This window comes from Equus caballus, chromosome 10, assembly GCF_041296265.1.
Source record: "Equus caballus isolate H_3958 breed thoroughbred chromosome 10, TB-T2T, whole genome shotgun sequence".
Lineage (NCBI taxonomy): Eukaryota > Metazoa > Chordata > Mammalia > Perissodactyla > Equidae > Equus > Equus caballus.
The window spans coordinates 21,182,410-21,207,424 of NC_091693.1; the positions used below are offsets into that span (position 1 = coordinate 21,182,410).

The 25,015-nt window shown below is 45.4% G+C and overlaps 1 protein-coding gene across 7 annotated transcripts; it reads left to right on the forward strand.

Moving 5' to 3' along the window:
* The first annotated feature begins 1,173 nt into the window (after positions 1-1,173).
* Positions 1,174-22,726, forward strand: LOC100066785 (sialic acid-binding Ig-like lectin 6). 7 transcript variants are annotated; one of them, XM_070224772.1, is made up of 14 exons: positions 1,174-1,212; positions 1,754-1,866; positions 7,442-7,584; positions 7,662-8,027; positions 8,195-8,473; positions 8,674-8,721; positions 9,220-9,474; positions 9,557-9,841; positions 10,606-10,699; positions 11,045-11,096; positions 13,512-13,681; positions 15,402-15,516; positions 16,236-16,357; positions 22,622-22,726. In XM_070224772.1, exons 3-13 carry the CDS (start codon positions 7,542-7,544, stop codon positions 16,287-16,289), a joined length of 1,761 nt encoding a protein of 586 aa, XP_070080873.1. In that variant the 5' UTR covers positions 1,174-1,212; positions 1,754-1,866; positions 7,442-7,541; the 3' UTR covers positions 16,290-16,357; positions 22,622-22,726. The 7 variants fall into 7 exon arrangements, with proteins under 7 accessions (XP_070080873.1, XP_070080879.1, XP_070080878.1 ...); XM_070224774.1 differs by lacking the exons at positions 1,174-1,212; positions 1,754-1,866; positions 15,402-15,516; positions 16,236-16,357; positions 22,622-22,726 and having other exon boundaries at positions 7,455-7,584; positions 8,641-8,721; positions 13,512-14,655; XM_070224778.1 differs by lacking the exons at positions 1,174-1,212; positions 1,754-1,866; positions 9,557-9,841; ... (1 more) ...; positions 16,236-16,357; positions 22,622-22,726 and having other exon boundaries at positions 13,512-14,655.
* Positions 22,727-25,015: the final 2,289 nt, after the last annotated feature.

Below are 25,015 nucleotides of genomic sequence, written 5' to 3' on the forward strand. Positions count from 1 at the left end.
ATAGACACACTAGATAAGGCCGCCCAAACGTCTGAGCTACCTCAAGGCAACAGGAAACAGAAATGGTGTTTCTGGAAGCTGACCACGTAGGGGACCACGTGGGATAGTAGCGACTGTGTGTGATTTAGAACGAGGCTGACGTGGGACTGATTCCCTGTTCTTCTCTTTTGATCTTAAAGCAAGTGTATGTAACAGCATTGAGCCTCAGTTTCGTCGTCCACAAAATGAGTATAGTAATGATCATAATATTTAGCTGACAGGGCCGTGTGAAAATTAACAAGGTACTTGATACCTGACTCTGAAACTTGCTGATTTTTTTTCAGTGTTTACCACATGCCAAGCTGGTGCTGAAGGCTTGACAAGCTTCATCTCCTCCAAGTTGCACGTCTTAAGGCCCTCCTAAGATGCATGTTCACTGTCCTCAAATGAACAGGTCTCATGAGCCAGTGACATAAAACTTGGAATTAAAACTGCACTTAGAGTTTAACAGTTACAAAAATACTTGCATACATCCAGAAAAACACAAGAAAAGGGTGAAAATTGATGAGCTAATTATCCAACTTAAATCAGAAAAACATGCCTGCATCACTCCCCCCACAGACTCCTCATCACTCAGCCAAAAGACCCTCCATCATTCACCTCACATGGCCCCCATCACTCACCCCACTAATGCCCTTGAAGCAATCACTCACCTCAAAGACTCCCATCACTAACTCAGAGATCTCCCCCATCACTCATCCTGGGGACACCTCTGATATTCACCCCATGGATCCCCAATCATTCTTCCCACAAAACTACTCCAATTCCTGCTCTTTCCTCAGCCACTCCATGGTTTCCTCTGTAACACAGAGGCCTGTGGATGAGGAACCACCAGCCCCTGTGGTCTGCTCTCAGCAGGAGGATCCAGATTGTCTCAGGAGCAGGGAGTCCAGATCTGTTGCTTCCTGCATCTGTCCTCGGGTTCTGGAGAACCATCCCTGGGGCTGCTCCCACTGACCTCGCAGAGATGGTACTGGGGGAAGTTTGGGAAGTGATCCACTGCTTGGGTTCTCTAGGAGACTGACTGATGGGGAGCAGGAGCTTCAGCGACTGGAGGACTTTGAGGGTCACATTGTGACACACTCAGTGCTTCAGTGATTGGGGACCTTTGAAATCAGTAGAGTGGGGTGCTGAGGGTGGCATATGGGAGCCACCTAACTAGAGGTCTAGGGGGTCAGTAATGGGGCTTGTGAAATTGACTGCATTGTTTTCTAGGCAGTGAATGTTTGGGTCCTTTGGGAATGGATGATTGGGTCAGTGTCAGCCTCTCTGTGGGTCCCCATGGACGTGGAAGGCTCAGTGATTGGCAGTTGAACAGATTGACAATGGTTTCCTATTGGGGTGCCTGTGTTGGGAATTGTCTTGGGTCTAGTGTTTCCCATGTGCCAGGCAGGTGGTGGGGGCTTCGCAAGCCTCTTAGCGTGTCAGTTTCACACCTGTGATAAATACCTCCCCCTCAGTTTGGAAGCTAAGCGTATAATAATAGCTTCATATTCTCACAGTTCAAAAGTGTCAGAGCTGTGATTAAGTTCACTAAGTTTAGTCCAAATCTTTTAGTGTTTTCTTTTTTTCTTTTACCCTGACTAATAGAGTTAGATTTTTCTGAGCTTTGTCTGCTCTCAGTGTCTAGTGCAGTAGCCTCCACCTAAGGGCCCCCAGAAATTCATGTGGAGTGAATGTTGGATGAGTGGTCATGTGGTCGTTGCCTTTCCAGGGCTTCCTGGTGTCTCTGCAGAGCCCCTGGCTCAGGATACATCATTGAGGCTGCAGGATCTCCCTTCACAGCCCAGCCCAACTCCCCCCAGCAGCTCTGGTTGGACCCTCCAGGTATCTATCCACCTTCAGGCTCCTGAGAAAAGTGGAGTTGTCAGCAGTACAGAACAAGAGTAGAAGCCCACAGGGGACATGGCTGCTGATGTGAATTTTCCCCTGAGGCCCCAAGTCCTGGGTCAGGATCAGGATGGATCCTGTGAGGTAAGCAGGAGCCCCAGGAACTGCTCTCCAAAACTTGAGGACAGACACAGGAAGCAGCAGATTCTGGACTCCCTGCATCCGAGATACTACTCAGCGTTAAAATGGATTGGAGCACCATTGTATACAACAGCATGCAGGAATTGCAGGAAGACAGACATAAGAGAGCACACAGTGTGATCCATTTTAATGAAGTTCTATTGTGGCCCAAACTAAGCTACGGTGATAGGAATCATTAAGACTGCCTCAGGGAGAGGGCAGCATGAGGGGAAATGTGTAGTGATGGAAATATTCCACATCTCAATTGGGGTGGATGTATGCATGGATCAAAATGCATTAAAACCTGTGCACTATATCTAAATGAATTACATAAAAATATTTATTTAAATTATATTAAATTAAATTACATTTAGATATTAAAAATTATTATGTAATTATTTATTATAATAAACATGCATGTATGTTATACATGAGGAATATACATAATGCATATTTGATAAAATGCATGTGTAAGCTATTGCAATGGTGGATACATGACATTATGCTTTTGTCAAAACCCATATTATCCTACAACACAAAAAGAGAAACTTAGTGTGAACTATGGACTTTAGTTGATAATGATGTATCAACATGGGTTCACTAATTGTAGCAAATGTACCACACTAATGCAAGATGTTAATAACGGGGGAAACTGTGAGGGGAAGGAAGGTGTATTTGGGAACTCTGTACTACCTGCTCAATTTCTCTGTAAACCCAAAACTCTTCTAAAAAATAGTCTATTAATTATCAAAAAATTCTCTTATTACATATAAATCCATTACTTGTAAATGTCCATAAGCATCTATTCATTATATGCAAATTATACCACAATAAAAAATGAATGAAGACACAGGCAACAACATATACTATGATTACAGTTATAAGTTCAAAAATAGATTTATCTGAACTTTCTTTTTAGGGGTACATAGATAGGTGATAAAACTATAAAGAAAACATGGAAATAATTCACGTAAAAGCCAGGAGCAAGGATACTTTTAGGAGAGATACACAGAGTGTTGTCATCAGAGAGACCCACGAAAGTGACATCTGGAGGGTGGTCATTAGTGTTTTATTATTTGATCTCTGTTATTTTTACACTAATTTTCTCTCTCTAACCATTTGACCACTGTTATCCACATGATTTTACAATTTACAGATATTATATATATCACAGTAAAAATTGCAGCAAAAGTTTGGCAAGATAACAGAAGTCTGATGCTCTGATACTCATCTTTTGGTTACATTTTACGGCACTTCTTCCACCTGGAGCTCAATAGTCATAAACAAGAGAAGAATTTTATTTTAAAACTCAAGAAATACTCAGTTTTATCTTCCAAAGAAATAAAAGACCAATTTGTATGTTATATTTTATTGCATCAAAACGAAGGTTCCCATCAAATAGAGGACAACCCAGGGAAATTTGGTTGGGATATGACGGAATGGGAGAAATCATTTCCTTTATTTAAGCTCACAAAAGCTTCTCAGATAAATGTACAAAACTTCCACAAATCACCAAGAAAAAGGGAAACAAACTAACATAAAAATAAGCAAAGGACATGAATATTCATTTCTCAAATGTGGAAACAAGAATGGAAAACAAGTTCACGTTGAGATGCTCAAACTCGCTGGGAGTTGAAAAAAATCAACCAGACATGAGACATTACTCCACATTCATCAGACCAGAAAATCAAGAAGGCAGAAAACAGAAAGTGTGGCAGAAGTGTGAGGAAATGGAAGTCTCATGCTCCAATGGGGGGAGGGTAGACTGTTGAGGTCTTTGTGGGAGCTGGCAAAACTCTATATCGTGAACTGACTGCATTTGCTTTGTGATAAATCACTGAGCCACACGCTTAGCCATTTGTATCTTCTTCTGCATGTTATACACTTTACAATAAAAAAATTAAACTAATGTTGAGTGAAAGTAGCCAGAAAAAATGCATACTGTATGACACCATTTACACAAATGTCAAAAACAGTAAAGCCTGGGAATTATATTTTGTTAGCAAAATATATTATTCTCTAAAGTAAATAAAAGAAACGAGATTAATATCTTTAGAGAAGTTGATAAGGAAAAATCCAAGGTCCCTCTGTGTAAACCTTTTGAATAGATAATTCACAAGCAAAGGATTACAGTTAATAATAAGAAAAAATAGATGGGAAAGGTTTATAATCACATCGATACTAAGAAAAAGAAGGATAAATACTATTTCTCTAATCTTGAGTTAGCAAAAGTGAAAAAAAGCCCATCATATCAGACACTCTCATGTGTGACTGGGAGATTTAAATGAGTGGGGCACTTTTGGAAAATGTCAAGTGGGCTCCAAATGGAATTAGAGGAATCATCTGCACTCCCCACATATTGCATCAATTGGAAATTCATTTTGCTCTAAGCTACCAAAAAAGCTGACTTTCAGGAACTTTAACAAATAGGGCTTTATTTTTCTCACCTAACAAGAAGTTTAGAGTTGGGCTGCTGCTGGCTTTGATTCACCAGCTTGGTAGAGCCCATCACGACACTCCAGAGAGTAAAGAACGAGGAAGGGCACAGGGGAATCCCCGCCCCCAGACCAGAGGGTAGGCCCTTCCCAAGTTTTCTCCCTCATAGGCGGTCCACTACCTCTGAATCAGCTGCTTTCCTGATCTGAGGCTCAGATCTGGGTTCTGTCTAGTCAGACCCCTCCACACAGCCCAGTTATTCCTAAACTCGGCACCCAGTGCTGCTTCAGCACCATGGAGAGCGCCAACCCCCTACTTTCTGGGGTAGGGACCAAGGCTGTCGCTTGGCTCAAAACAGCGTCCGCCTCCTGTAGGCCAACCCTAATGGGAGAATTGGGAGGGGCCTGGGGACCGGATATGAACAGGGAAAGGGCTCCTCAATCTAGGTAGGGCCTTCTCAGGCTCCTTGCCTCTCCCAGAAAATAGGACCCTATATTCAGATAGAGAGGGATTTCTCACCTGCTTCTCAGGGAAGAGTCCATCACCAGTCTCTTCAGAAACCCACTGCTCTCTGGAGAAATCCCCCATCTCCGCCTCTTCCACCCCTTACAGACACGTGGGGCCTCTCTCCCCAACACACTTATATCTCTGTTTCTCTGTCTCTCTCCTCCACCCTCTCCTGCTCTTCCACTCTTTCTCTCACTTAGTCTCTGCCTGGTACCTAAATGGAGCTTTGAAGGACAGAGAACAAGACTTGTGGTACTTTACTCTCTCTAGCTCTGTGCCAAAGCCTGAAAGATTTTTTAAAAATATGCCTCAATGTCTATAAGATAAATGAAGAAATGAATATCAGGATGTTGACTGAAGCATTGTCTTTGGAAGTGATGGGAGATATTCAAAGTGCTTAGGCACACGAGGGACCCTGCTGAGATTGGGAAAGGCATTCTGTGATGTTAGAGATGGATCTCTGTCAGTGGGAGAATTAGAAGCTACAAGAGGGAGATAAGTAAGGAGAGGGGAATTAGGTGGTCATCTCATGGAGGAGAATTGTGGAGGCAGGAGGAGCTGTAGAGGAGATGAGGAGAGATATTCTGTACACACGTATGTGCAGGGCTCATGGGAAATGTGAGGAGGAGCAAAGACTGAGTCACAAGTTCAGTCTCATCCTGAAGCCTCACAGCTCACCCAAGTCTGGCACTGGAGACAGGGCTCCAGGCTCAGCCTCAGCCTCTGTCCATAGGGTCTCTCCCTGCAGATGAATTCAAGAGTTCACCCAGTGCTACCTGAGGCCTCCATGGTGCTCCAGCCCTGGAGTGGGTCCAACACAGAGAGGATTCAGTCCCAGGGGAGTCTTGGTCTCTCACTCCTCTGTCCCCATGAGACAGACTCCAAACAAAAATATCTGGGGAAACTAGAACCCCAAACTCCACATCTCTCTTCAGGGAAGCATGGGTTGGTCTTCTGGAAGTGAGAAGTGGGGTTTCAGGGTACAGGAAGAAAGAAGGGTCCACACTGTTATGGTCTTGGGGAGAAGAGCTCAGCTTTTGCTTCCCTTTCAGTGGCCTGAGAGAGAGAGAGAGCTAGGTATTCTTGCTGAAGGGAGAAGTTTGGGGCAGAAACCATACACTTCAGTTGAGAAAGAGCCCTCAGCTCGCTGACTACCTCACAGGTGCTCCCACCTCCCTGCTGGGAGAGGCTGATCAGGTGGGATCAAGGGAATCTAGATGATCCTCTGCAGCCCAGAGATGCTGATGCTTCAGTGGCCACAACTGTGAGGGCAACAGGTCTCAGGCAGAGCTTTCCCAACAGAGTTGCGGTCAGACTCTGTGTCCTGCAGTGGTCCTTGGTGGATGGTGGGGGTGCAGTCTGTAACCTTCAGTCAGTGAACATGAAGGAGGGCCTATCCTATCCCGTTCTCCAATCCAACTCATGGATTTTCTGGCACTGACTTTAGCCCACTTGCCTCCCGCCTTCAGACTCTGGAGGTAGCCAACAGACATCATAATCCCCCTCTGGCCACAGACCCTACCAAAAATTAGGAGAGAAATTCTGGGGTGAACTCAATCTCCTTGGGGACCCAGGGCCCACAATTGCTCTCTGAGTGTCAGATTTTCCAAGACATGGGAAAGTGGGAAGACTTTAGGACAGAGAAGTATTATGTGAAATATGACTGCCAATATATGACACTGTCTCTGAAGGTGACAAGTAGCAAGTTCCCCAAGAGAGAACCCCCACAACTGCTCTTTATCTGGAGCCTGGGGAAGGTGATCAAGACCACGGGGCTGAGAGAGAGGGAGGTCGATGTGGAGGCTGCCCACAGGATCACACTCTGGGGTCGGAGTCTTTTTCTCCTTTCCAGTTTGGATCAGATACCCCAAATTTATACCACTTTCACCTGAAGTGCAACCATCTTGGGGTCTAAATAGTGCTATCAGAGGCTTATGTAAGAAGATGCTTCTTTCTCCCACTGGGTCCCAAGCCCTCCACCTTTCCTAAGTAACCACTCAGATGATAGGGTCCCAAGATAGTGACCCCAGCCCTACATGCCAGGTGACGATGCTGGGAGGTGGTAGGTCTGTGTATAGAAGCGCCAGAGGAGTTCAGCTAATAGCTAAGAACTTATATCAGATTTCTCAGGCCTCGTCATAGGAAAATAAAAAGGTTGTCCTCATGGGGAAGTCATCCTCTTGGCACTCTTGACTCTCCAGGAGCTGGCCGGGTAGGAAGGAATTGTTTCTCCAGTACAGACTTCTGTGTGTGGGCCCAGGAGGCAGGACTTGGGGGCTGTCGTCCTCCCTTGCTGCCTTATTTGGGCAAGCCCCTTGCCTCTCTGAGCTTCAGGTTCATTTGCCACATGCAGCAACGGGCGTGGGTGATCTAAAAGGGGGCGGACATAGCTGACTCTGTGAGTCTGAACTTTCTCTTCTGGGCTTGTGCCCCTTTGTTCTTACCACAGGCTTCCTGCCTAAGCTTCTGCTGCCCTCCCACATCTGCGATGTTCTCTGCTCTCTCAGAGGGACCCCGGAAGGCTGACCGTCCCAGGGCATGAAGACAAAATGTCGCTGCGGGTGCTGCTGTTGCTGCCTGTGCTGTGGAGAGGTGAGTGACTGAGGGGAGAGGGGACCCCAATCTGGGGAGACCCTGGAGCTCCAGGCTGATTTTCTCTCTCTCCCCAGTGCCCATGGCTCAGAACTACCAGCTGGAGCTGCCAGAGTCCGTGACAGTGCAGGAGGGCCTGTGTGTCCTCGTGGCCTGCAAATTTTCCTACCCGTGGACTCCCTTTGGAACCCCCTACATGTTTTGGTTCCGGCAAGGGATGGATAGAAACCGTGATCCTCCAGTGGCCACAAACAAACCAAACCAGAAGCTGCACGAGAACACCCAGGGCCGGTTCTTCCTCCTCGGAGACCCCCAGGCCAACAACTGCTCCCTGAGCATCAGAGACGTCAACATGGGGGACAGTGGGAATTACTTCTTTCATATGGAGAAATCCTTCACAAAATACTCATATCTAGATAAGACATTCTCTCTGAATGTGACAGGTATGGTAGGGGCCCAGGGAAAATCCCCAGAGTATGGGGCACCGGAAGTAGAAAAATGAAGGTTCTGTTCCTCCTGTGGGTGGGGTGAGGTGGGGACAGTCATGAAATGACCCTGGGCAGGCTGAAAACATGCTGAGGGGACCCAACCCTCTCTCTCTCCTCTCCAGCCCTGACCCGCAGGCCCGACATCCATATCTTGGGGCCCCTGGAGTCCGGTCGACCCAGAAATCTGACGTGCTCTGTGCCCTGGGCCTGTGAGCAGGGCACACCCCCCATCTTCTCCTGGACATCAGCTGCCTTCACCTCCCTCGGCCCCAGGACCCTCTTCTCCTCGGTGCTCACCCTCACCCCACGGCCCCAGGACCACAGCACCAACCTCACCTGTCAGGTGAAGTTCCCTGCAGCTGGTGTGACTGTGGAAACAACCATCCAGCTCAACGTTACCTGTGAGTGCTGGGCCAGGACACCTACATCCCCGAGTGGGTGGAGCCAGGGCAGAGCTGGGGCAGGGTTTGATGTTGGGGTCCTGCTAGTCCAACAGGAAAGGGTCCTCCTTTACCTGTTTCCATGGGTCCTGGGGGGAAAGGCCCAATGCCCACCCATCCATCGCCAGGGATGTTGAGGCTGCTACATCCTTCTGTCCCAGATGCTCCACAGAACATGGCCATCAGCATCTCCCAAGGAAACAGCACAGGTAGGAAAGAACCTCTTCTCTCCAGAGCTGAGATGGATGTAGGGTCTAGCTGGATCTAGTGCTCCAATTGGCTAGGGACCAAGTGAGAGAAAAGTGAGGAGCCAGCTACTGAGGTCAGACATGGGGAGAGCACGGAGGAAAGCCCTACAAATCCCAACTCCCTGAAGTTAATCCTTGGCTCACCCACAGTTTTTCTGGCCAAATCCAAAGGAAGCCATCACATCCCTCTAGCTTCACCCTTCTCTCTGATGTTTTATCTCCTCCTTCTTCTGCAAGCCCCTCATGACCCATTAGCTGTTTCCTCCATCCCTGTCCTGAGCCCTCTGTCCTCCATCTGCCCGACACTCTGAGCAGCTCCAGGGGAATCGTCTGGGCATCTTCTGAAGGTCTGAGGCCCGGTCTCCTCTGGTCCCCTCCTCAGAGTTAGCGTGGAGAGAGATGCCAGCTTCACCCACCCCATCTGTCTTTGTCTCTCTCTCTGCATCTCTCTCCCCAAAGCCCTCATGATCCTGCAAAATGCCTCGAATCTTCCCATCCTGGAGGGCCAGGCTGTGCGGCTGCTCTGTGTTGCTGACAGCAACCCCCCTGCAGAGCTGAGCTGGTTCCGGGGGTCCCCAGCCCTGAACGCCACTCCCATCTCCACCAGCGCCGTCCTGGAGCTGCCTCGAACAGGGACTACGGGAGGAGACTTCACCTGCCTCGCTCGGCACGCGCTGGGCTCCCAAACTGTCTCTGTGAGCCTCTCCATGGTCTGTGAGTGTGGGGACCCCTGGGGCAGGAAAGCTGAGTCCTGGGGAGGGCAGAGGCATCGCTGACTTCTCCTCCCTCCCCACAGACCCCCCACAGCTGCTGGGACCCTCCTGCTCCTGGGAGGACGAGGGTCTGTACTGTGGCTGCTCATCCCGAGCCCAGCCGGCCCCCTCCCTGCGCTGGCGGCTGGGGGAGGCTCTGCTGGAGGGGAACAGCAGCAACGCCTCCTTCATCATCACCTCCAGCTCCTCCGGGCCCTGGGCCAACAGCTCCCTGAGCCTCAGCTGGGGGCTCAGCTCCGGCCTCAGACTCAGCTGTGAGGCCTCGAATGTCCACGGGGCCCAGAGCATGACTGTCCTGCTGCTGCCAGGTCTGGGGTCTCCTGATAGGTGACACCTGGGGAACGAGGATCCTGGAACCTTGTTTAGTTTCCTAGGGCTGTGCTAACAAAGTACCTCAGACAGGAGGTTAAACAATGGAGATTTATCATGTCACAGTTCTGGAGGCCAGAAGCCTGAGATCAAGGGGTCAGCAGGGCTGGTTCCCTCTGAGGCTGTGAGACTCTGTTCCAGGCCTCTCCCTCAGCTTCTGATGGTTTTCTGCAATGTTTGGCATGCCCTGGCTTGTAGAAGCATCACCCAAAACTCTGCCTTCATCATTACTTGGTGTTCTCCCTGTGTGTGTGGGCGAATTTCCCCTTTTTAATGAGGACATGAGTTATATTGGATAAGGGCCCAACCTAAGGACCTCATTTTACCTTTACAACTGCAAAGACTCAGTGTCCAAAGAAGGTCACATTATGGGGTACAGGGTGGGTGATACAGCTGTGGGGGTGAATTTCAACCCATGAATTTTGAGGGGGAAAGAGTTTAACCCATAACAGCTCCAGAAAGATGGAGCTTGGAGGAGAGGAGCCCCAAAACCTGGACCAGAGTGGCTGAGGGTGTAAGTTCCTCAGTCCCGTGGCCAGGAGAAGGGGCTGGTCCAGGGTCTACAGCACAATGGAATGCAGAGCGACTGAGTCCTGTTTGAGGACTGGGTACACTCAGGGAACAGACAGAGAGAGAAGTGGCCAGTTGGGAGGATGCCATGTGTGGGGGGTTGGAGTTCACCCCAAAGTCAAATTATCTGCAGGTAAACCAGAACCCAGGGCCGAGGGGGTCCGAGGAGCAGTCGGGGGAGCTGGCATCATGGCCCTGCTTTCTCTCTGCCTTTTTCTCATCTTCAGGTGAGAGTGGGCTCCAGGGACAGAAAGAGAGACCTGGGGTGGGAAGAGCATAAGGTCTCAGAATCTCAAAAAACCTGAGGTGGATGAACTGGACTGGTTGGAAAGCCAGGAACTGGGGAAGGGAGGCTGACTTGTGGCATGAATCAGCCTTTAACCAATAGGGCCAAGCATGCAGTCTCTTCCCAGCTCTTGGCTCAGCTCTTGGGTTAGGGGGAGCACCTGGAGAGGGGCCCTACCTGCTCCTACTTCATTCAGCACTTCCATGGTCTTCACGGGGAGTGGAGGGTGGTCTGCATACTCCAAGCCCCAAATAACCAGGCTGAAAGGTCACGGCTGTTCCCTTAGAGTGAAGACCTGCAGGAAGAAGGCAGCTCAGCCAGTGGAGAGCATGGACGAGGTGAGCCCAGTTGAGAGCTCATGCTCTGGGGTGAGTGATGGGACACGAGCTCCATTTAACAATATCCCTGGTGGATGCCCCTCAGGAAGGGCCCTTAGGTATTTCCATATTTACATCCAACACTCCTGGAGTTCCACGTGTGGTCATTTTAAATTACTGTCCAACTGCTCTGATGGCTCTGCTTCTGGCGAGATAAGTATGTAGAACAGTTGGTTTGTTTGGGCTACTCATGTCTCATAATCTGATTGTCATTTTCACCTGGAAATGTTAGCCTTTCCTTCTGGTGTTGACTACCAGGGAAGAGTAATGGCTGAAACCCAGTCTGTGTCAGACCCACTGGGTCCAAGGAAATTGATGGACATGGGCCCTAGGTTAGAGAGCCCTTAGCGCCTCAAAGTCACAATTCATCACCCCCATTTAGCACTTTTCAAATTTACAACAAAGTTTATTTAATTAACATGGAATCTATTTAAGTATACTTTACATAGAATAAATGCATCCATTTTAGGTGTAAGCTAAATAAATTTTGAAAATGTGTATACCCTGTAGCCATGTCCTCAGTCAAGATAAGGGACATTTCCATCACTCCCAAAAATTCCCTTGCTCCCCTTCCCAGTCTATGCCCCCTTTCCCAGCAATCGCTAATTTCTGTCACTAAAGATTAGTTTTGTCCGTTCTGGAACTTCAAAAAATGGAACCTGCAACATTTACTCTATATAGCTGGCTCTATCACTTTATTAAAAGATATAAAAATCCTAAACATGTATGCCCCCAATAACAGAGCATCATTCATCAAAGCAAATGAAGGAAAACTGACCGAGCTGCAAGGAGAAATAGACACACCCACAATTATAGTTAATTATTTCAAAACTCCTTTCTCAATAACTATAGAACAGGCAGAGAGAAAATCTTTTTTTTTTTTTAAATTCAGTTTACTTAACTCCCTGTCCTGTTTCTCCTTGGTCGATCTGGGGAATGGAATCCTCGGGCTGTGCTAAGACCCCATCAGGAATCCTGAGGATGGAATCGTGGATGCCAGGAATCAGGATGCATCTTTTCCGTTACTTTGCTTTCACAGCTCCAGCAACTTTTTTTTAAATGACTGTCTCTTGTGGTCAGTAGAGCCCAGTGGTTCAAAGAATGTACTCTGGAGCCAGACGGCCTGCATCCAAATCCCCTTTTCCTACTGATGAGCTGTGTGACCCTGAATGAATGATGGGCCCTCTTTGACCTCTGTTTATTTTCTGTGACGTGGAGATCTGAGGTGACCCTATGTCACCAAGTAGTTGTGAGCAGTACTTAAAACAGCACCTGGGGCATACTGAGCACAGGACTCCTTACCCCAGCGAGTGAGTCCCAAGGGCGGTTTGTTGATGTTGTTTTCTTCCCTGTTGCATCCCCAGGGCCTAGAGGAATGCCTGACTCAAAACTCATAGTAGGTCCTCAATAAATATTTCTGCAATAAATCAGTGAATAACCATCTTGTTTCTATTAAAATCTCTGTCTCTGTCTTTTGATGGGTGAGTTTCATCCATATGCAAATACTGTAGTTATGGTTCTTCACAGACACTTTTCCTTCTTTCCCATGTTTTCGCTGCAGTAGACTAGCACAGCTGATCCGTCGTTGGCTTTCATCTTGCCTTCGCCCACTCTGGGCAGCCTTCTCCCTCTCTTCTATTTGCTCTTCAATAGCAAAGCCCTTTCCTCCGGATCTGAGAAGTGTTTGTCTTTGCCTCTCTGAGCTGCTGTTTCAGTTTCTGTTTCATGTGTCGGTAGCCTGAGGGTGCTGTGGGCAGGAAGCAGAGAGGGGCAAGATGTCTGTTGCCATTTTTCCTGCAAGACCTGGTCTATGTCTTCTAGGGCCTGTCTGGAAAGTGGGTGTGCCCTGCCTGCTCCTGCTTTATATTTCAAAACATCTCCTGTTCCAAATTGAGAACTTGAAATGTATTTGTTTTCTATTCATTTAGTAGCTGCCTCTGCTAGAAAACCACCAGCTGCATGGTGTCAAGGGCTGGGCCTGCTTTCTTCATCACTCCACGCACAGCACCTGGCACACAGTCCCAACAGAGGACGGTGCTATAGCGAGAAAGAACTGGATTTGAGTCCTGGCTCAGTGGTGCATGTATAGAGACATGTGTCTTCAGGCAAATGCATGCAATCTCTCTCAGCATTAGTTTTACTATTTATAAGATGAATATGATAATACTATCCTATCCAGGCATTTTTTCTTTTTTAAATCTAAGGTGTTAAACATAAACACTCATTAAGGATATTCCAATCTCAAATATTACATCTTTGAATAAATGAATGGGTAAATGATCAACGTTCCATCTGTCCTACTCCCATTCTGGTCTTGGCTGCCCTCTCCCAGACCTTGTTGCCCAGCTTTGAGTCCCTTCTCTTCCTTCCACTCAGGCACATCAGCACCAGGTTGGGACAGAGTCCCCCACAGACCACCCAGCCGCTGCTGGGGCGAGCCCTATCTCAAGAGAGGAAGAGGAGCTCAACTATGCTTTCCTCAGATTTCACAAGCCTCAGGAACAAAAAGACAGCAACAACGAGTATGAAGAGGTCAAGCCACACAAGTGAGGAATTATTTTCTCACAGTCCTGGAGGCTGGAAGTCTGAGATCCACAAGTCGGCAGGGCTGGTTCCTTCCGAGGCCTCTCTCCCGGGCTTGCAGACAGCTATCTCCTCCCTGTGTCTTCCCATCGTCTTCCCTGTTCTTACAAAGATTTCCTCTTCTTATAATGATACCAGATGTATTGGATTAGGGCCCACTGTAACCACCCCATTTTGACTGAATTACTTCTTTAAAGACCCTATCTCCAATTACAGTGATATTCTGATGTACTGGGGGTTAGGAATTCAACCTATTAATTTTATGATTTTTCTGTTCATAACACTCAGCCTCTGATTATGTTAAAATTGATGGCCTTCTTGTCAATGGTATGAAGCCCCTAGTATATGTGAAAGACCACAGGACTTGCGTCCAAGAGAACTGAGTTCAAATCCATCTATGCCACTGATTGACTGAGTCCCTTTAATCTCTCTGTGTTCACTTTACTGTTCTGCAAAGGAGAGGAATCAACCCTCTAATCAGATTATTGTGAGAGAGCCATGGAAACAGACATAAAAAACAGCTAAAAACAGTCCTGACATGAAGCTCTTTGTGAACTCTGAACACAGGCTTGTGTCATGACTTTGGTTGTTTTAATAGAAAGTTTCTGCTCACAATTTCTCCTAGGGCTTGGAGAGGCCAGTCCCAGAGGCCATAGAACTTTCTTCCCTAGGATTAGAGATGAGGCAAGGATGGCTCCTCTTGCCACTTCTATTCCACAATATATTGTAGGTTCTTCCCAGGCCAATAAGTCCAAGAAATAGAAATAAGAGCCCCCCCTTCATAAAGTAAGAAGTAAGGTAGTCTTTATTCACAGACAATATGGTTGTACACATAGAAAAGCTAAAGTTATCCACAAAGAAGCTGCTAAAACCAATAAAGGAGTTTAGTGAAGTGTTAAGATACTAGTTCAAATAATAAAATTCCTTTTCAGTGCTATGTATTGGCCCAGGACAATTAGAAATTCAGCTTTTTTTTAAAGGTGTGGTTTCCTGTTAGGAAACTATGAAATAAATTGAATAAAATATATGCAAGTCCTTTACATTGAAAGAATACAAGGTATTGCCTAAATAAATTAAAGGAGACCTAAATACATGGAGATATATACCATGTTCATGGACTGGAAGACTCAATATTGTTAGGATCTCAGTTTTCCCAAATGGATGGATAAATTCAGTGCAATCTCAAATTCTCAGTGAGAGCTTTTGTAGAAATTGATGAGCTAATTCTAAACTGTGCATAGAAAAGCAAACAACCAGAACGTCCTAACAAATTTTGAAAACTGACAATAAGTCCATTGGAGGTGACCTCCTCCAGTTCCTGTCCCTCTGTCTCAGGATTCCTAGCACTTCCTGCACAGCCACCAGTTACACAGGAGAAACATGTCCTTCGTATCCAGGAGCAAGTCCCTTCCTCCCCCGGAATAGGTTAGCCTTTCCCTTTCACAGTAGTGTCTATTGACAAACAGAAGTTTGTCATTTTAACGACGTCCAGCTTATGCAATATTTCTCTGTCTAATGCTGGACAGTCAGGACGTGGGGTGGGGTGAGACCCAGGCACAATTGGTCCTGCATCCAGTGATGGAGAAGGGCCTGGAGAACCAATGTCCAGAGTCCTACTGGGAGCAGAAGGACACAGGATTGTGGTGTAGCAGGTGGATCCATCCTCATCCCACTTTCCTGCAGGGAGATCAGGGCCCGTGGCAGAAGTGGTTCTGGTGGTCATTGTGGAAGTGACTGTGAAGACCCTGCTCCTCCTCTGCCTCATCTCCCTCATGTGAGCATTCTCCCGGGGGAAAAGGTAGGTGTGGGGAGGGCAGGGGGCACGTAACTGAGGGGCATAGTGGGTCAGGCAGTGGGATAGGGGTAGAGGATCCACAGGGGCAGGCACTGTGCCCCAGCCACAGCGTATCCAGGATGGCAGGTACCTGTGTGCCCCAGAGCTGCCCTCTCCCACCTCAGTCTCCCCTCCAGTCTCTGAACTGGGAGGAAGGGGTGAGCCAGCTGCCAGCTGTACCACTATCTGACTAGACTGAAAGGTTCTGGTCTCTTCTCTTAGAATGAAATGCCACAGGAGGAAGGTGGCAAAGCCTGCTGGGGACATGGAGGATGCAAACATAACCCCAGGAAATCCCTTCATCTAAATGATGGGGGTGTCTCACCACCCAGCATCCCATCGCACACCTCCCTAAGTTTGGCCCCCAGGATTGCTCCATTCAGCATGGCCAAAGTGGAGCTTCCACCTTCCTCCCTAAACCGACTTCTCTGCTAGGTTCCACATCACAATGATGACACCTTGGCCCCATCTCCAAGGCCAGAACCTGGGTGTAATTCTCCAGTGTACCTCCCTCCCTTCTTCCCAATCCACCCATCCATAAGTCTTGTTCTCCTTCCTCCTACACAACTCATCTTGCTGCCCATCTCCTCTCCATTCTGATCTGGTTGTTCCTGAGGCCTCATCTCTTCCCTGCATCTCTGAACCCACTCCATCTCTTGCCCTCATCTCTCTCCTCAACACAGGCCTCCAGACTGTGTTTCCAGAGAACATCATCGTCCACGTCCTGCAGAGTATGAACAACTGCATGTCCTCTCCATGGCCAGAGACCAAGGGGCCAACACCACAGGCTGGATTTGAAGGCCAGGTGTGGTCCATCCCGTCCTGGACTCTCCCCCAAATTCCTCCCTCTCCCTGCATCTGGCAATGTCTACACCTCTAGCCGAGCCAAGGCCTCTGTGACTCTGACTTTGCATATGCAGTTCCTTCTCCTGAAATGCCCTTCCCTCCCTATTCCAGCCTCTCCAAGTCCTGCTTATCCCTCAGGCTGAGTCTTTTTTATTTATTTATTTATTTATTTATTTAATTTTTATTGAGTTAATGATAGGTTACAATCTTGTGAATTTTCAGTTGTACATTAATGTTTGTCATTTGTGTTGTAGGTGCACCACTTCACCCTTTGTGCCCCCCCCCCCACCCCACCTTTCCCCTGGTAGCCACTAATCTGTTCTCTTTGTCCACACTTTTAAATTCCTCATATGAGTGGAGTCATACAGAGATTATCCTTCTCTAACTGGCTTATTTCACTTAACATAATTCCCTCATGGTCCATCCATGTTGTTGCAAATGGAATGATTTTGTTCTGTTTTGCAGCTGAGTAGTATTCCATTGTATATATATACCACATCTTCTTTATCCATTCATCTGTTGATGGGCACTTAGGTTGCTTCCATGTCTTGGCTATTGTAAATAATGCTGCAATGAAGATTGGGGTGCACAGGACTTTTGGGATTACTGACTTCAAGCTCTTTGGATAGATACCCAGTAGTGGGATAGCTGGATCGTATGGTAGTTCTATTTTTAACTTTTTGAGGAATCTCCATACTGTTTTCCATAGTGGCCACACCAGTTTGCATTCCCACCAGCAGTGTATGAGGGTTCCTTTTTCTCCACAACCTCTCCAACATTTGTTACTATTAGTTTTAGATATTTTTGTCATTCTAATGGGTGTAAGGTGATATCTTAGTGTAGTTTTGATTTGCATTTCCCTGATGATCAGCGATGATGAGCATCTTTTCATGTGCCTATTGGCCATCCGTATATCTTCTTTGGAGAAATGTCTGTTCATGTCTCCTGCCCATTTTTTGATCAGGTTGTTTGATTTTTTGTTGTTGAGTTGTGAGAGTTCTTTATATATTATTGATATTAAGCCTTAGTCAGATATATGACTTGCAAATATTTTTTCCCAGTTAGTAGATTGTTTTGTTGTTTCAATCCTGTTTTCATTTGCCTTGAAGAAGCTCTTTAGTCTGATGAAGTCTCATTTGTTTATTCTTTCTATTGTTTCCCTTCTCTGAGAAGACATGGTGTCCAAAAAGATCCTTTTAATACTGATGTCAAAGAGTGTACTGCCTACGTTTTCTTCCAGAAGCCTTATGGTTTCAGGCCTCACCTTTAGGTCTTTGATCCACTTTGAATTTATTTTGGTGAATGGTGAAAAAGAATGGTCAATTTACATTCTTTTGCATATGGCTTTCCAGTTTTCCCAGCACCATTTGTTGAAAAGACTTTCTTTTCTCCACTGTATGCCCTCAGCTCCTTTGTCGAAGATTAGCTGTCCATAGATGTGTGGTTTTATTTCTGGGCTTTCAATTCTGTTCCATTGATCTGTGCACCTGTTTTTGTACCAGTACCATGCTGTTTTGATTACTGTCGTTTTGTAGTAGTTTTGAAGTCAGGGATTGTGATGCCTCCCGTTTCGTTCTTTTTTCTCAGGATTGCTTTAGCAATTCGGGGTCTTTTGTTGCCCCATATAAATTTTAGGATTCTTTGTTCTAATTCTGTAAAGAATGTCATTGGGATTCTGATTGGGATGGTGTTGAATCTGTGCATTGCTTTAGGTAGAACGGACATTTTAACTATGTTTATTCTTCCAATCCATGTACATGGAATGTCTTTCCATCTCCTTATGTCATCATCCAATCCTCTCAGAAAGGCCTTGTAATTTTCATTATATAGGTCCTTCACTTCCTTAGTTAAATTTACCCCAACGTATTTTATTCTTTTTGTTGCGATTGTGAATGGTATTGTGTTCTTGACTTCTTTTTCTGTAATTCGTTATTAGAAGATAGAAATGCTACTGATTTATGCAAATTGATTTTGCTGTAGTTGTTGATTACTTCTAGGAGTTTTCCAATGGATTCTTTAGGGTTTTCTATATATAAGATCATGTCATCTGCAAACAGCGAGAGTTTCACTTCTTCCCTCCCTATTTGGATCCCTTTTATTCCTTTTTCTTGCCTGATTGCCCTGGCCAGGACCTCCAGTACTATGTTAAATAAGAGTGGTGATAGAGGGCATCCTTGTCTAGTTCCTGTTTTCAGGGGGATGGCGCTCAGTTTTTGCCCATTGAGTATGATGTTGGCTATGGGTTTGTTGTATATGGCCTTTATTATGTTGAGGTAGTTCCCTTCTATGCCCATTTTGTTCAGAGTTTTTATCATAAATCGTTGTTGGATCTTGTCAAATGCTTTCTCTGCATCTATTGAGATGATCATGTGGTTTTTATTCCTCAGTTTGTTGATGTGGTGTATCACGTTGATTGATTTGCGGATGTTGAACCATCCCTGTGTCCCTGGTATGAATCCCACCTGATCATGATGTATGATTCTTTTGATGAATTGCTGAATTCTGGTTGCCAAAATTTTGTTTAGAATTTTTGCGTCTACGTTCATCAGTGATATTGGCCTGTAGTTCTCTTTTTTCGTGGTATCCTTGTCAGGTTTTGGTATCAGCATGATGTTGGCCTCGTAGAATGTGTTAGGAAGTGTTACATCCTCCCTAACTTTTTGGAATAGCTTGAAAAGGATAGGTATTAAATCCTCTCTGAAAGTTTGGTAGAATTCCCCAGGAAAGCCATCTGGTCCTGGGGTTTTATTCTTTGGGATGTTTTTGATTGCTGTTTCAATCTCTTTCCTTGTGATCAGTCTGTTCAAATTGTCTGCTTCTTCTTGAGTGAGCTTTGGGAGAGTGTAGGAGTCCAAGAATTTATCCATTTCCTCTAGGTTATCCATTCTGTTAGCATAGAGCTTTTCATAGTATTCTCTTATAATCCGTTGTATTTCTGCACAGTCTGTTGTTATTTCTCCTCTTTCATTTCTGATTGTGTTTATTTGACCTTTCTCCCTTTTTTTCTTTGTAAGTCTGGCTAGGGGTTTGTCAATTTTATTTATCTTCTCAAAGAACCAGCTCTTTGTTTCATTGATTCTTTCTTCCGCCTTTTTTGTTTCAATAGTATTTATTTCTGCTCTTATTTTTATTATTTCTCTCCTTCTGCTGACTTTGGGCTTTGTTTGTTCTTTTTCCTCTAGTTCAGTTAGGTGTAGTGTAAGATTGCTTATTTGGGATTTTTCTTGTTTGTTAAGATGTGCCTGCATTGTGATGAATTTTCCTCTTAATACAGCTTTTGCTGTATCCCATATGAGTTGGTATGGCATGTTATCATTTTCATTTGTTTCCAGGTATTTTTTTATTTCTTCCTTAATTTCTTCAGTGATTCATTGCTTGTTCAGTAGTGTATTGTTTAGTCTCCACATCTTTGTGCCTTTCTCAGCTTTTTTCTTGTAATTAATTTCTAGCCTTATAGCATTATGATCTGAGAAGATGCTTGTTATTATTTCAATTTTTTTAAATTTGTAGAGGCTTGCCTTGTTTCCCAACATATGGTCTATCCTTGAGAATGTTCCATGTGCACTTGAGAAGAATGTGTATTCTGCTGTTTTAGGATGAAGTGATCTATATATGTCTATTAAGTCCAATTGTTTTAGTTTTTCATTTAGCTTCACTATTTCCTTGTTGATTTTCTGTCTGGATTGTCCATTGATGTGAGTGGGACATTGATGTGAGTGGGGTGTTGAGGTCCCCTACTATTACTGTATTGTTTTTAACATCTTCTTTTGGGTCTGTTAATAGTTGCTTTATGAACCTTGGTGCTCCTATGTTGGATGCATAGATATTTATAAGCGTTATTTCTTCTTGATGAAGTGTCCCTTTGATCATTAGATATTGTCCCTCTGTGTCTCTCTTTACCTGTCTTATTTTGAAATCTGCTTTGTCTGATATAAGAATTGCAACACCTGCTTTTTTTTCCTTGCTATTAGCTTAAGTATTTTCCTCCACCCCTTCACTCTGAGCCTGTGTTTGTCCTTGGGGCTGAGGTGTGTTTCCTGGAGGCAACAAGTTGTTGGATCTTGTTCTTTAATCCATTTTGCCACTCTGTGTCTTTTTATTGGAGAGTTCAATCCGTTTACATTGAGAGTGATTATTGATGCATGTGGACTTAATGCTGTCAATCTGTCGCTCATTATCTGCTTTTCCTGCGTTTTTTTTCCTGTGTGCTTTAGCCTACCCATTTAGTACTGCAATTTCTTATGCTGGGTTTCTTAGATTTTTGCTTATTTATGTTTTGTGGCTCTGTTCTGTTTTTTGGTTTAGTGGCTACCCTGAAGTTTGTATTTAGAATCTTGTGTATAATATAGTCTATTCTCTGGTGGTCTCTTACTTACTTGACCTAGACTGATTTAGTCCCTTTGCTCTTCCCCTCCTAAACTATTATTTTCATTTCTTATTCCAACTTGTGTTATGAGTTTGTAGTTAGAGTGATAAGATCGTCTTTGCTTTGGTAGTTTCCTTACCTTTATCCTAATTCTATAGTTGAATATTTGCTATCCTATTCTGGTTCTATCTATCTGTCTCCCTACTCTGTGGTTTGTGAACCCTTTCTCCCTTTTTTCTTTTTTCAGGTATGAGAGCCTTCTTGAGGATTTCTTGTAGTGGAGGACTTTTGGTTACAAATTCCCTTAACTTTTGTTTGTCTGGAAAAGGTTTAATTTCTCCCTCATATATGAAGGATATTCTTGCTGGATAGAGTATTCTTGGCTGAAGATTTTTATCTTTTAAGGTTTTGAATATGTCACTCCATTCTCTCCGAGCTTGTAAGGTTTCTGTAGAGAAATCCGCTGAAAGTCTGACAGGAGTTCCTTTGTAGTTATTTTCTTCTGTCTTGCTGCCCTGAGTATTCTTTCTTTGTCTTTCATTTTTGCCATTTGTACTACTATATGCCTTGCAGTAGGTCTTTTTACATTGACAAATCTAGAAGATCTGAAAGCTTCCTCTACACACATTTCTCCCTCAATCCCTAGATTTGGGAAGTTCTCTTCTATAATTTCATTAAGCACACTTTCTGCTCCATTTTCCTTTTCCATGTTCTGGGGAATTCCTGTGATCCTTAAATTCTTTCTCCTCATTGAATCTGCTATCTCTCGGAGATTTTCCTCATTTTTTTTTAACTCTTAGTTCTCTTTCTTCCTCTGTCTGGAGCCACTCAGCCTGTCCATCTTCGATTATGCTAATTTGCTCCTCTGTGGTGTCTACACTGGCGTTCAGGGAAACCATATTCTGTTTTATCTGGTCCATTGTGTTTTTCATCTCCAGTAATTCTGTTTGATTCTTCTTTATAATTTCAATCTCTTTTGTGAAGTAACTCCAGAACTCATTAGCTTGTTTCTCTATCTTTCTCTCTACCTCATTGAGTTTTTTGATTATAGCTACTCTGAACTCATTTTCACTTAGTTTACCTATTTCCAAGTCCTCAGGACTTAATTCTGTGTTTTTATTGTTTTCCTTCTGGTCTGGGGCTTTTATAAATTGCTGGATGGTAGAAGAGCGGTTTTTTCTCATGGTGGTAGAATTCGGTTGCAGTTACAGCCTGTCGCCACTAGATGGGGGTCGAGAGCCGTGCGTTCTGAGCTCTCTGCCTTCGGGCAAGATGGTGGCGCCCAGCCCGGTTTGCCGGAGGGAGGGGCTGTTTTTCTCACTTGCCAATCTGGATTTGGATCAGTTCTGTTCTCTGGTCTCCCAGGACCCTGGGTTTATGGGGTCCCCGCACACAGAAGCTTTCCCCCATCAGTGGGTTTCCACTGCACTGGCAGCGGGAGTCCTGGACGATCCCCCAGTCACGAGGCCCCTCCCCCACTCCTTCCCGACCTGCGCAGCGACCCCAGACTCTAGGGGAGCGAACGAAGTTCTCTCATACCCCATTCCAGCTCCTCCTAGGTGGGCAGCAGGGTCTCCGTCCTCTGTCTTTTTGACACTGTAGGTCTCTGACGTCCTGGCATTAGGTTTATTAGCTGAAATTCAATTTTTTTCCAGTCCTTTGTTATAGTTTGGAGGGGAGAGAGTCCGGGGTCAGCTCACCCCGTCATTTTGCTCTGTCTCAGGCTGAGTCTTAAATGCCATCCAGGTGTGTGTGTGTATCATTCCTTGGTTCTCAGCAGAGTAAGATCCAGTCATTTATTTATAGACTTCTGAGCAAGTATTACAGAAGACCTACTATGCAGTGGCATTGTCGTAGGTGCTGGGGGTGCATTGGTGAACACAGCATCCAAAATCCCTGTCAAGAGACTGTCATTCTGGAGACAAGAATAGAAATCAAGATAAATAAAAGAATAAATAGCATTAGTGCATGTTGGATGGTAATGTGTGTTTGGAGAAAAATCATGCAGGGAAAGGAGCACGTGACATCTTGGGGACAATTTTCCACATGTGAGAGGGCGAGGAGTGATGTTGGTGCAAAGACTTAAGACAGTAAGAAAGTAGGCTCTGTGCTTTCCTGAGAGAAAATTATCCCAGCAAAAGGGAAAAAAGAAAACAGTGAGTGGAAGAGTCTGAGGCAGAAGCATGCCTGGTGTGTTGGGGAAACAGGAGGATGAAGTTTGACAGCAGAGGGAGGCAAAGGGAGGGGAGAAGCTGGGAGGATGGTGCAGACCACGTGCTGGTGCAGAGCGTGTGAGACCCTGCAGGAAACACAAGAATCTGGAACCCATGGAGAACATGATTGGACTTTCATTTTCAGAGGGTCCACATGGTTGCTCTGTCCAGAAAAGGCCAGAGTGGGTCCACAGCAGCCACCAGAGATTGGGAAGGGGCTGCTGAATTCTCCAGGCTGGAGGTGATGGTGACTTGACCCAGAGAGTGGGGTGGAGAGAGAGGGTTTATGTGTAGATGTATTATGAGGATGGAACTAGTAGGGTTTCATAATGGATGTGGGGAGTGAGGGAGAGAGAGGAGCAAGGATGATGCCCAAATGTTTCTCCTGAGCAACTGGAAGGATGCAGCTGTGTTCTGTGGAGGACGTCAGAGAGTGGGGTTTGGAAGGGTAATGCTCATTCTGAGAAGCCACTTGACATCCAACTGGGGATGGCAGCAAGAGAGATGGACATGAATGTCTGGAGATATGAGAAAGGTTTGATCTGGAGATGTGAGGATGTAGAGCCATGTGAGTGATGACAGCAGATCAGGCAAAAAGGGGCTGACAGCACACAGTGAAGGGAGGGGTACAAGGAAACACATTTGTCCTTGGTGATCTCCACAGAGCAGGTTTAATGGACAGGCAGGAAAGGGGTGCAAACTTGGTTGGGGCAAGTTCCAGAGAGAATTGGAGGAGGGGAGATGGGAAGAGAGGGTACAGACAACACCTGGAGGAGTTTGGCTTCAAAATGGAGCAGAGAAATCAGTCTGTGAAGGAGTGCTTCTCTCCATTATTCTCTGCATTCTCGCTGGAGACAGCATCGATCTGATTTACCACCTTTATTATCTCTCTGGGGCAATTATCAGAAATGACTACATACTCGATGTCTTTAACATAAGGAATATATTTTCCCATAGTTCAGGAGGCCAGAAATCTGTGGAGGGGAGGAAAAATATTTTCCATCTGTCCTTGTAAGTTCCTGGCTGAGATCCACCTAACACCAAACGTATCAGAAGAGAAATACATACAAATATACTTAATGTAAGTTTAATGAGGCAAAAAATCATTTGTAAGGAAATGAGGACTTTATTTAGGGGTTAAATCAGAGTATTTTACTGCTAGATTTGATGCAAAGTGGAAAATCGTGCAGAGACATAAGAGGACAAATAGTGTGAGCTAAGTGCAGTAAACTGGGGGAAACTTAGCAAGGTCTGTCCCTTTACATTCTGCTCTGTGTCCCTTGATCTTAGGAGATAAGATGCTCCTTTCCTCCAGGTACAGGGAGGGCACCTCTCAGTGAGGGTTTATGACTTCCTTCAAGAGAAGGTCAGAAAGTCCTTACTGAAGATGCCATTTCTCAAATTCGTCCAGCTTGAAATATTCAATATTCAAAGGGGCCACAGCTTGAGGGCACATATCCTGAACCACATGATCAAAAATCAGTTTTACTGGGCAGAAATCAAGTTGTTCGTAGGTCATGGTCCCTCAGAGGCTGGAGGAGAGAATCCATCCCTTAGTTCTCTGAGAGGACTGTGCTGCCAGCATTCCTTGACTTGTGGCCACATCGCTCTGTCTCTGTGATCACAGTGCCAATCCTCCTCTGTGTGTAGAACCTCACCCTCTTAGAGGGACACCTGTGTCTAGATTTAAGGGCCCATCCAGATTATCTAGAATCATCTCCACAGGTCAAGATCCTTACCTTAATCACATCTGCTTACAACCTTCTTCCTTATAAGGGAAACTTGACAGGGTCCAGGGACTAAGAGATGGCTATCTTTGGGTGGTTACATTTCTCATGTGACCTTTTACACCCTGGATGTGCCCACCTGGTCTCCAGACCTTCCCCCCTTAATCTTACTTTCTCTGCTCTTCCACATCCTGACACACTACTGGGTCACTCCATGGGTGACACATATCCTGGGGAACTGGGCCCCACTGTTCTTTAAAAACCGCTATGAAGAGACCAAAAGCTACAGATTGGGATAAATTATCTGCAAA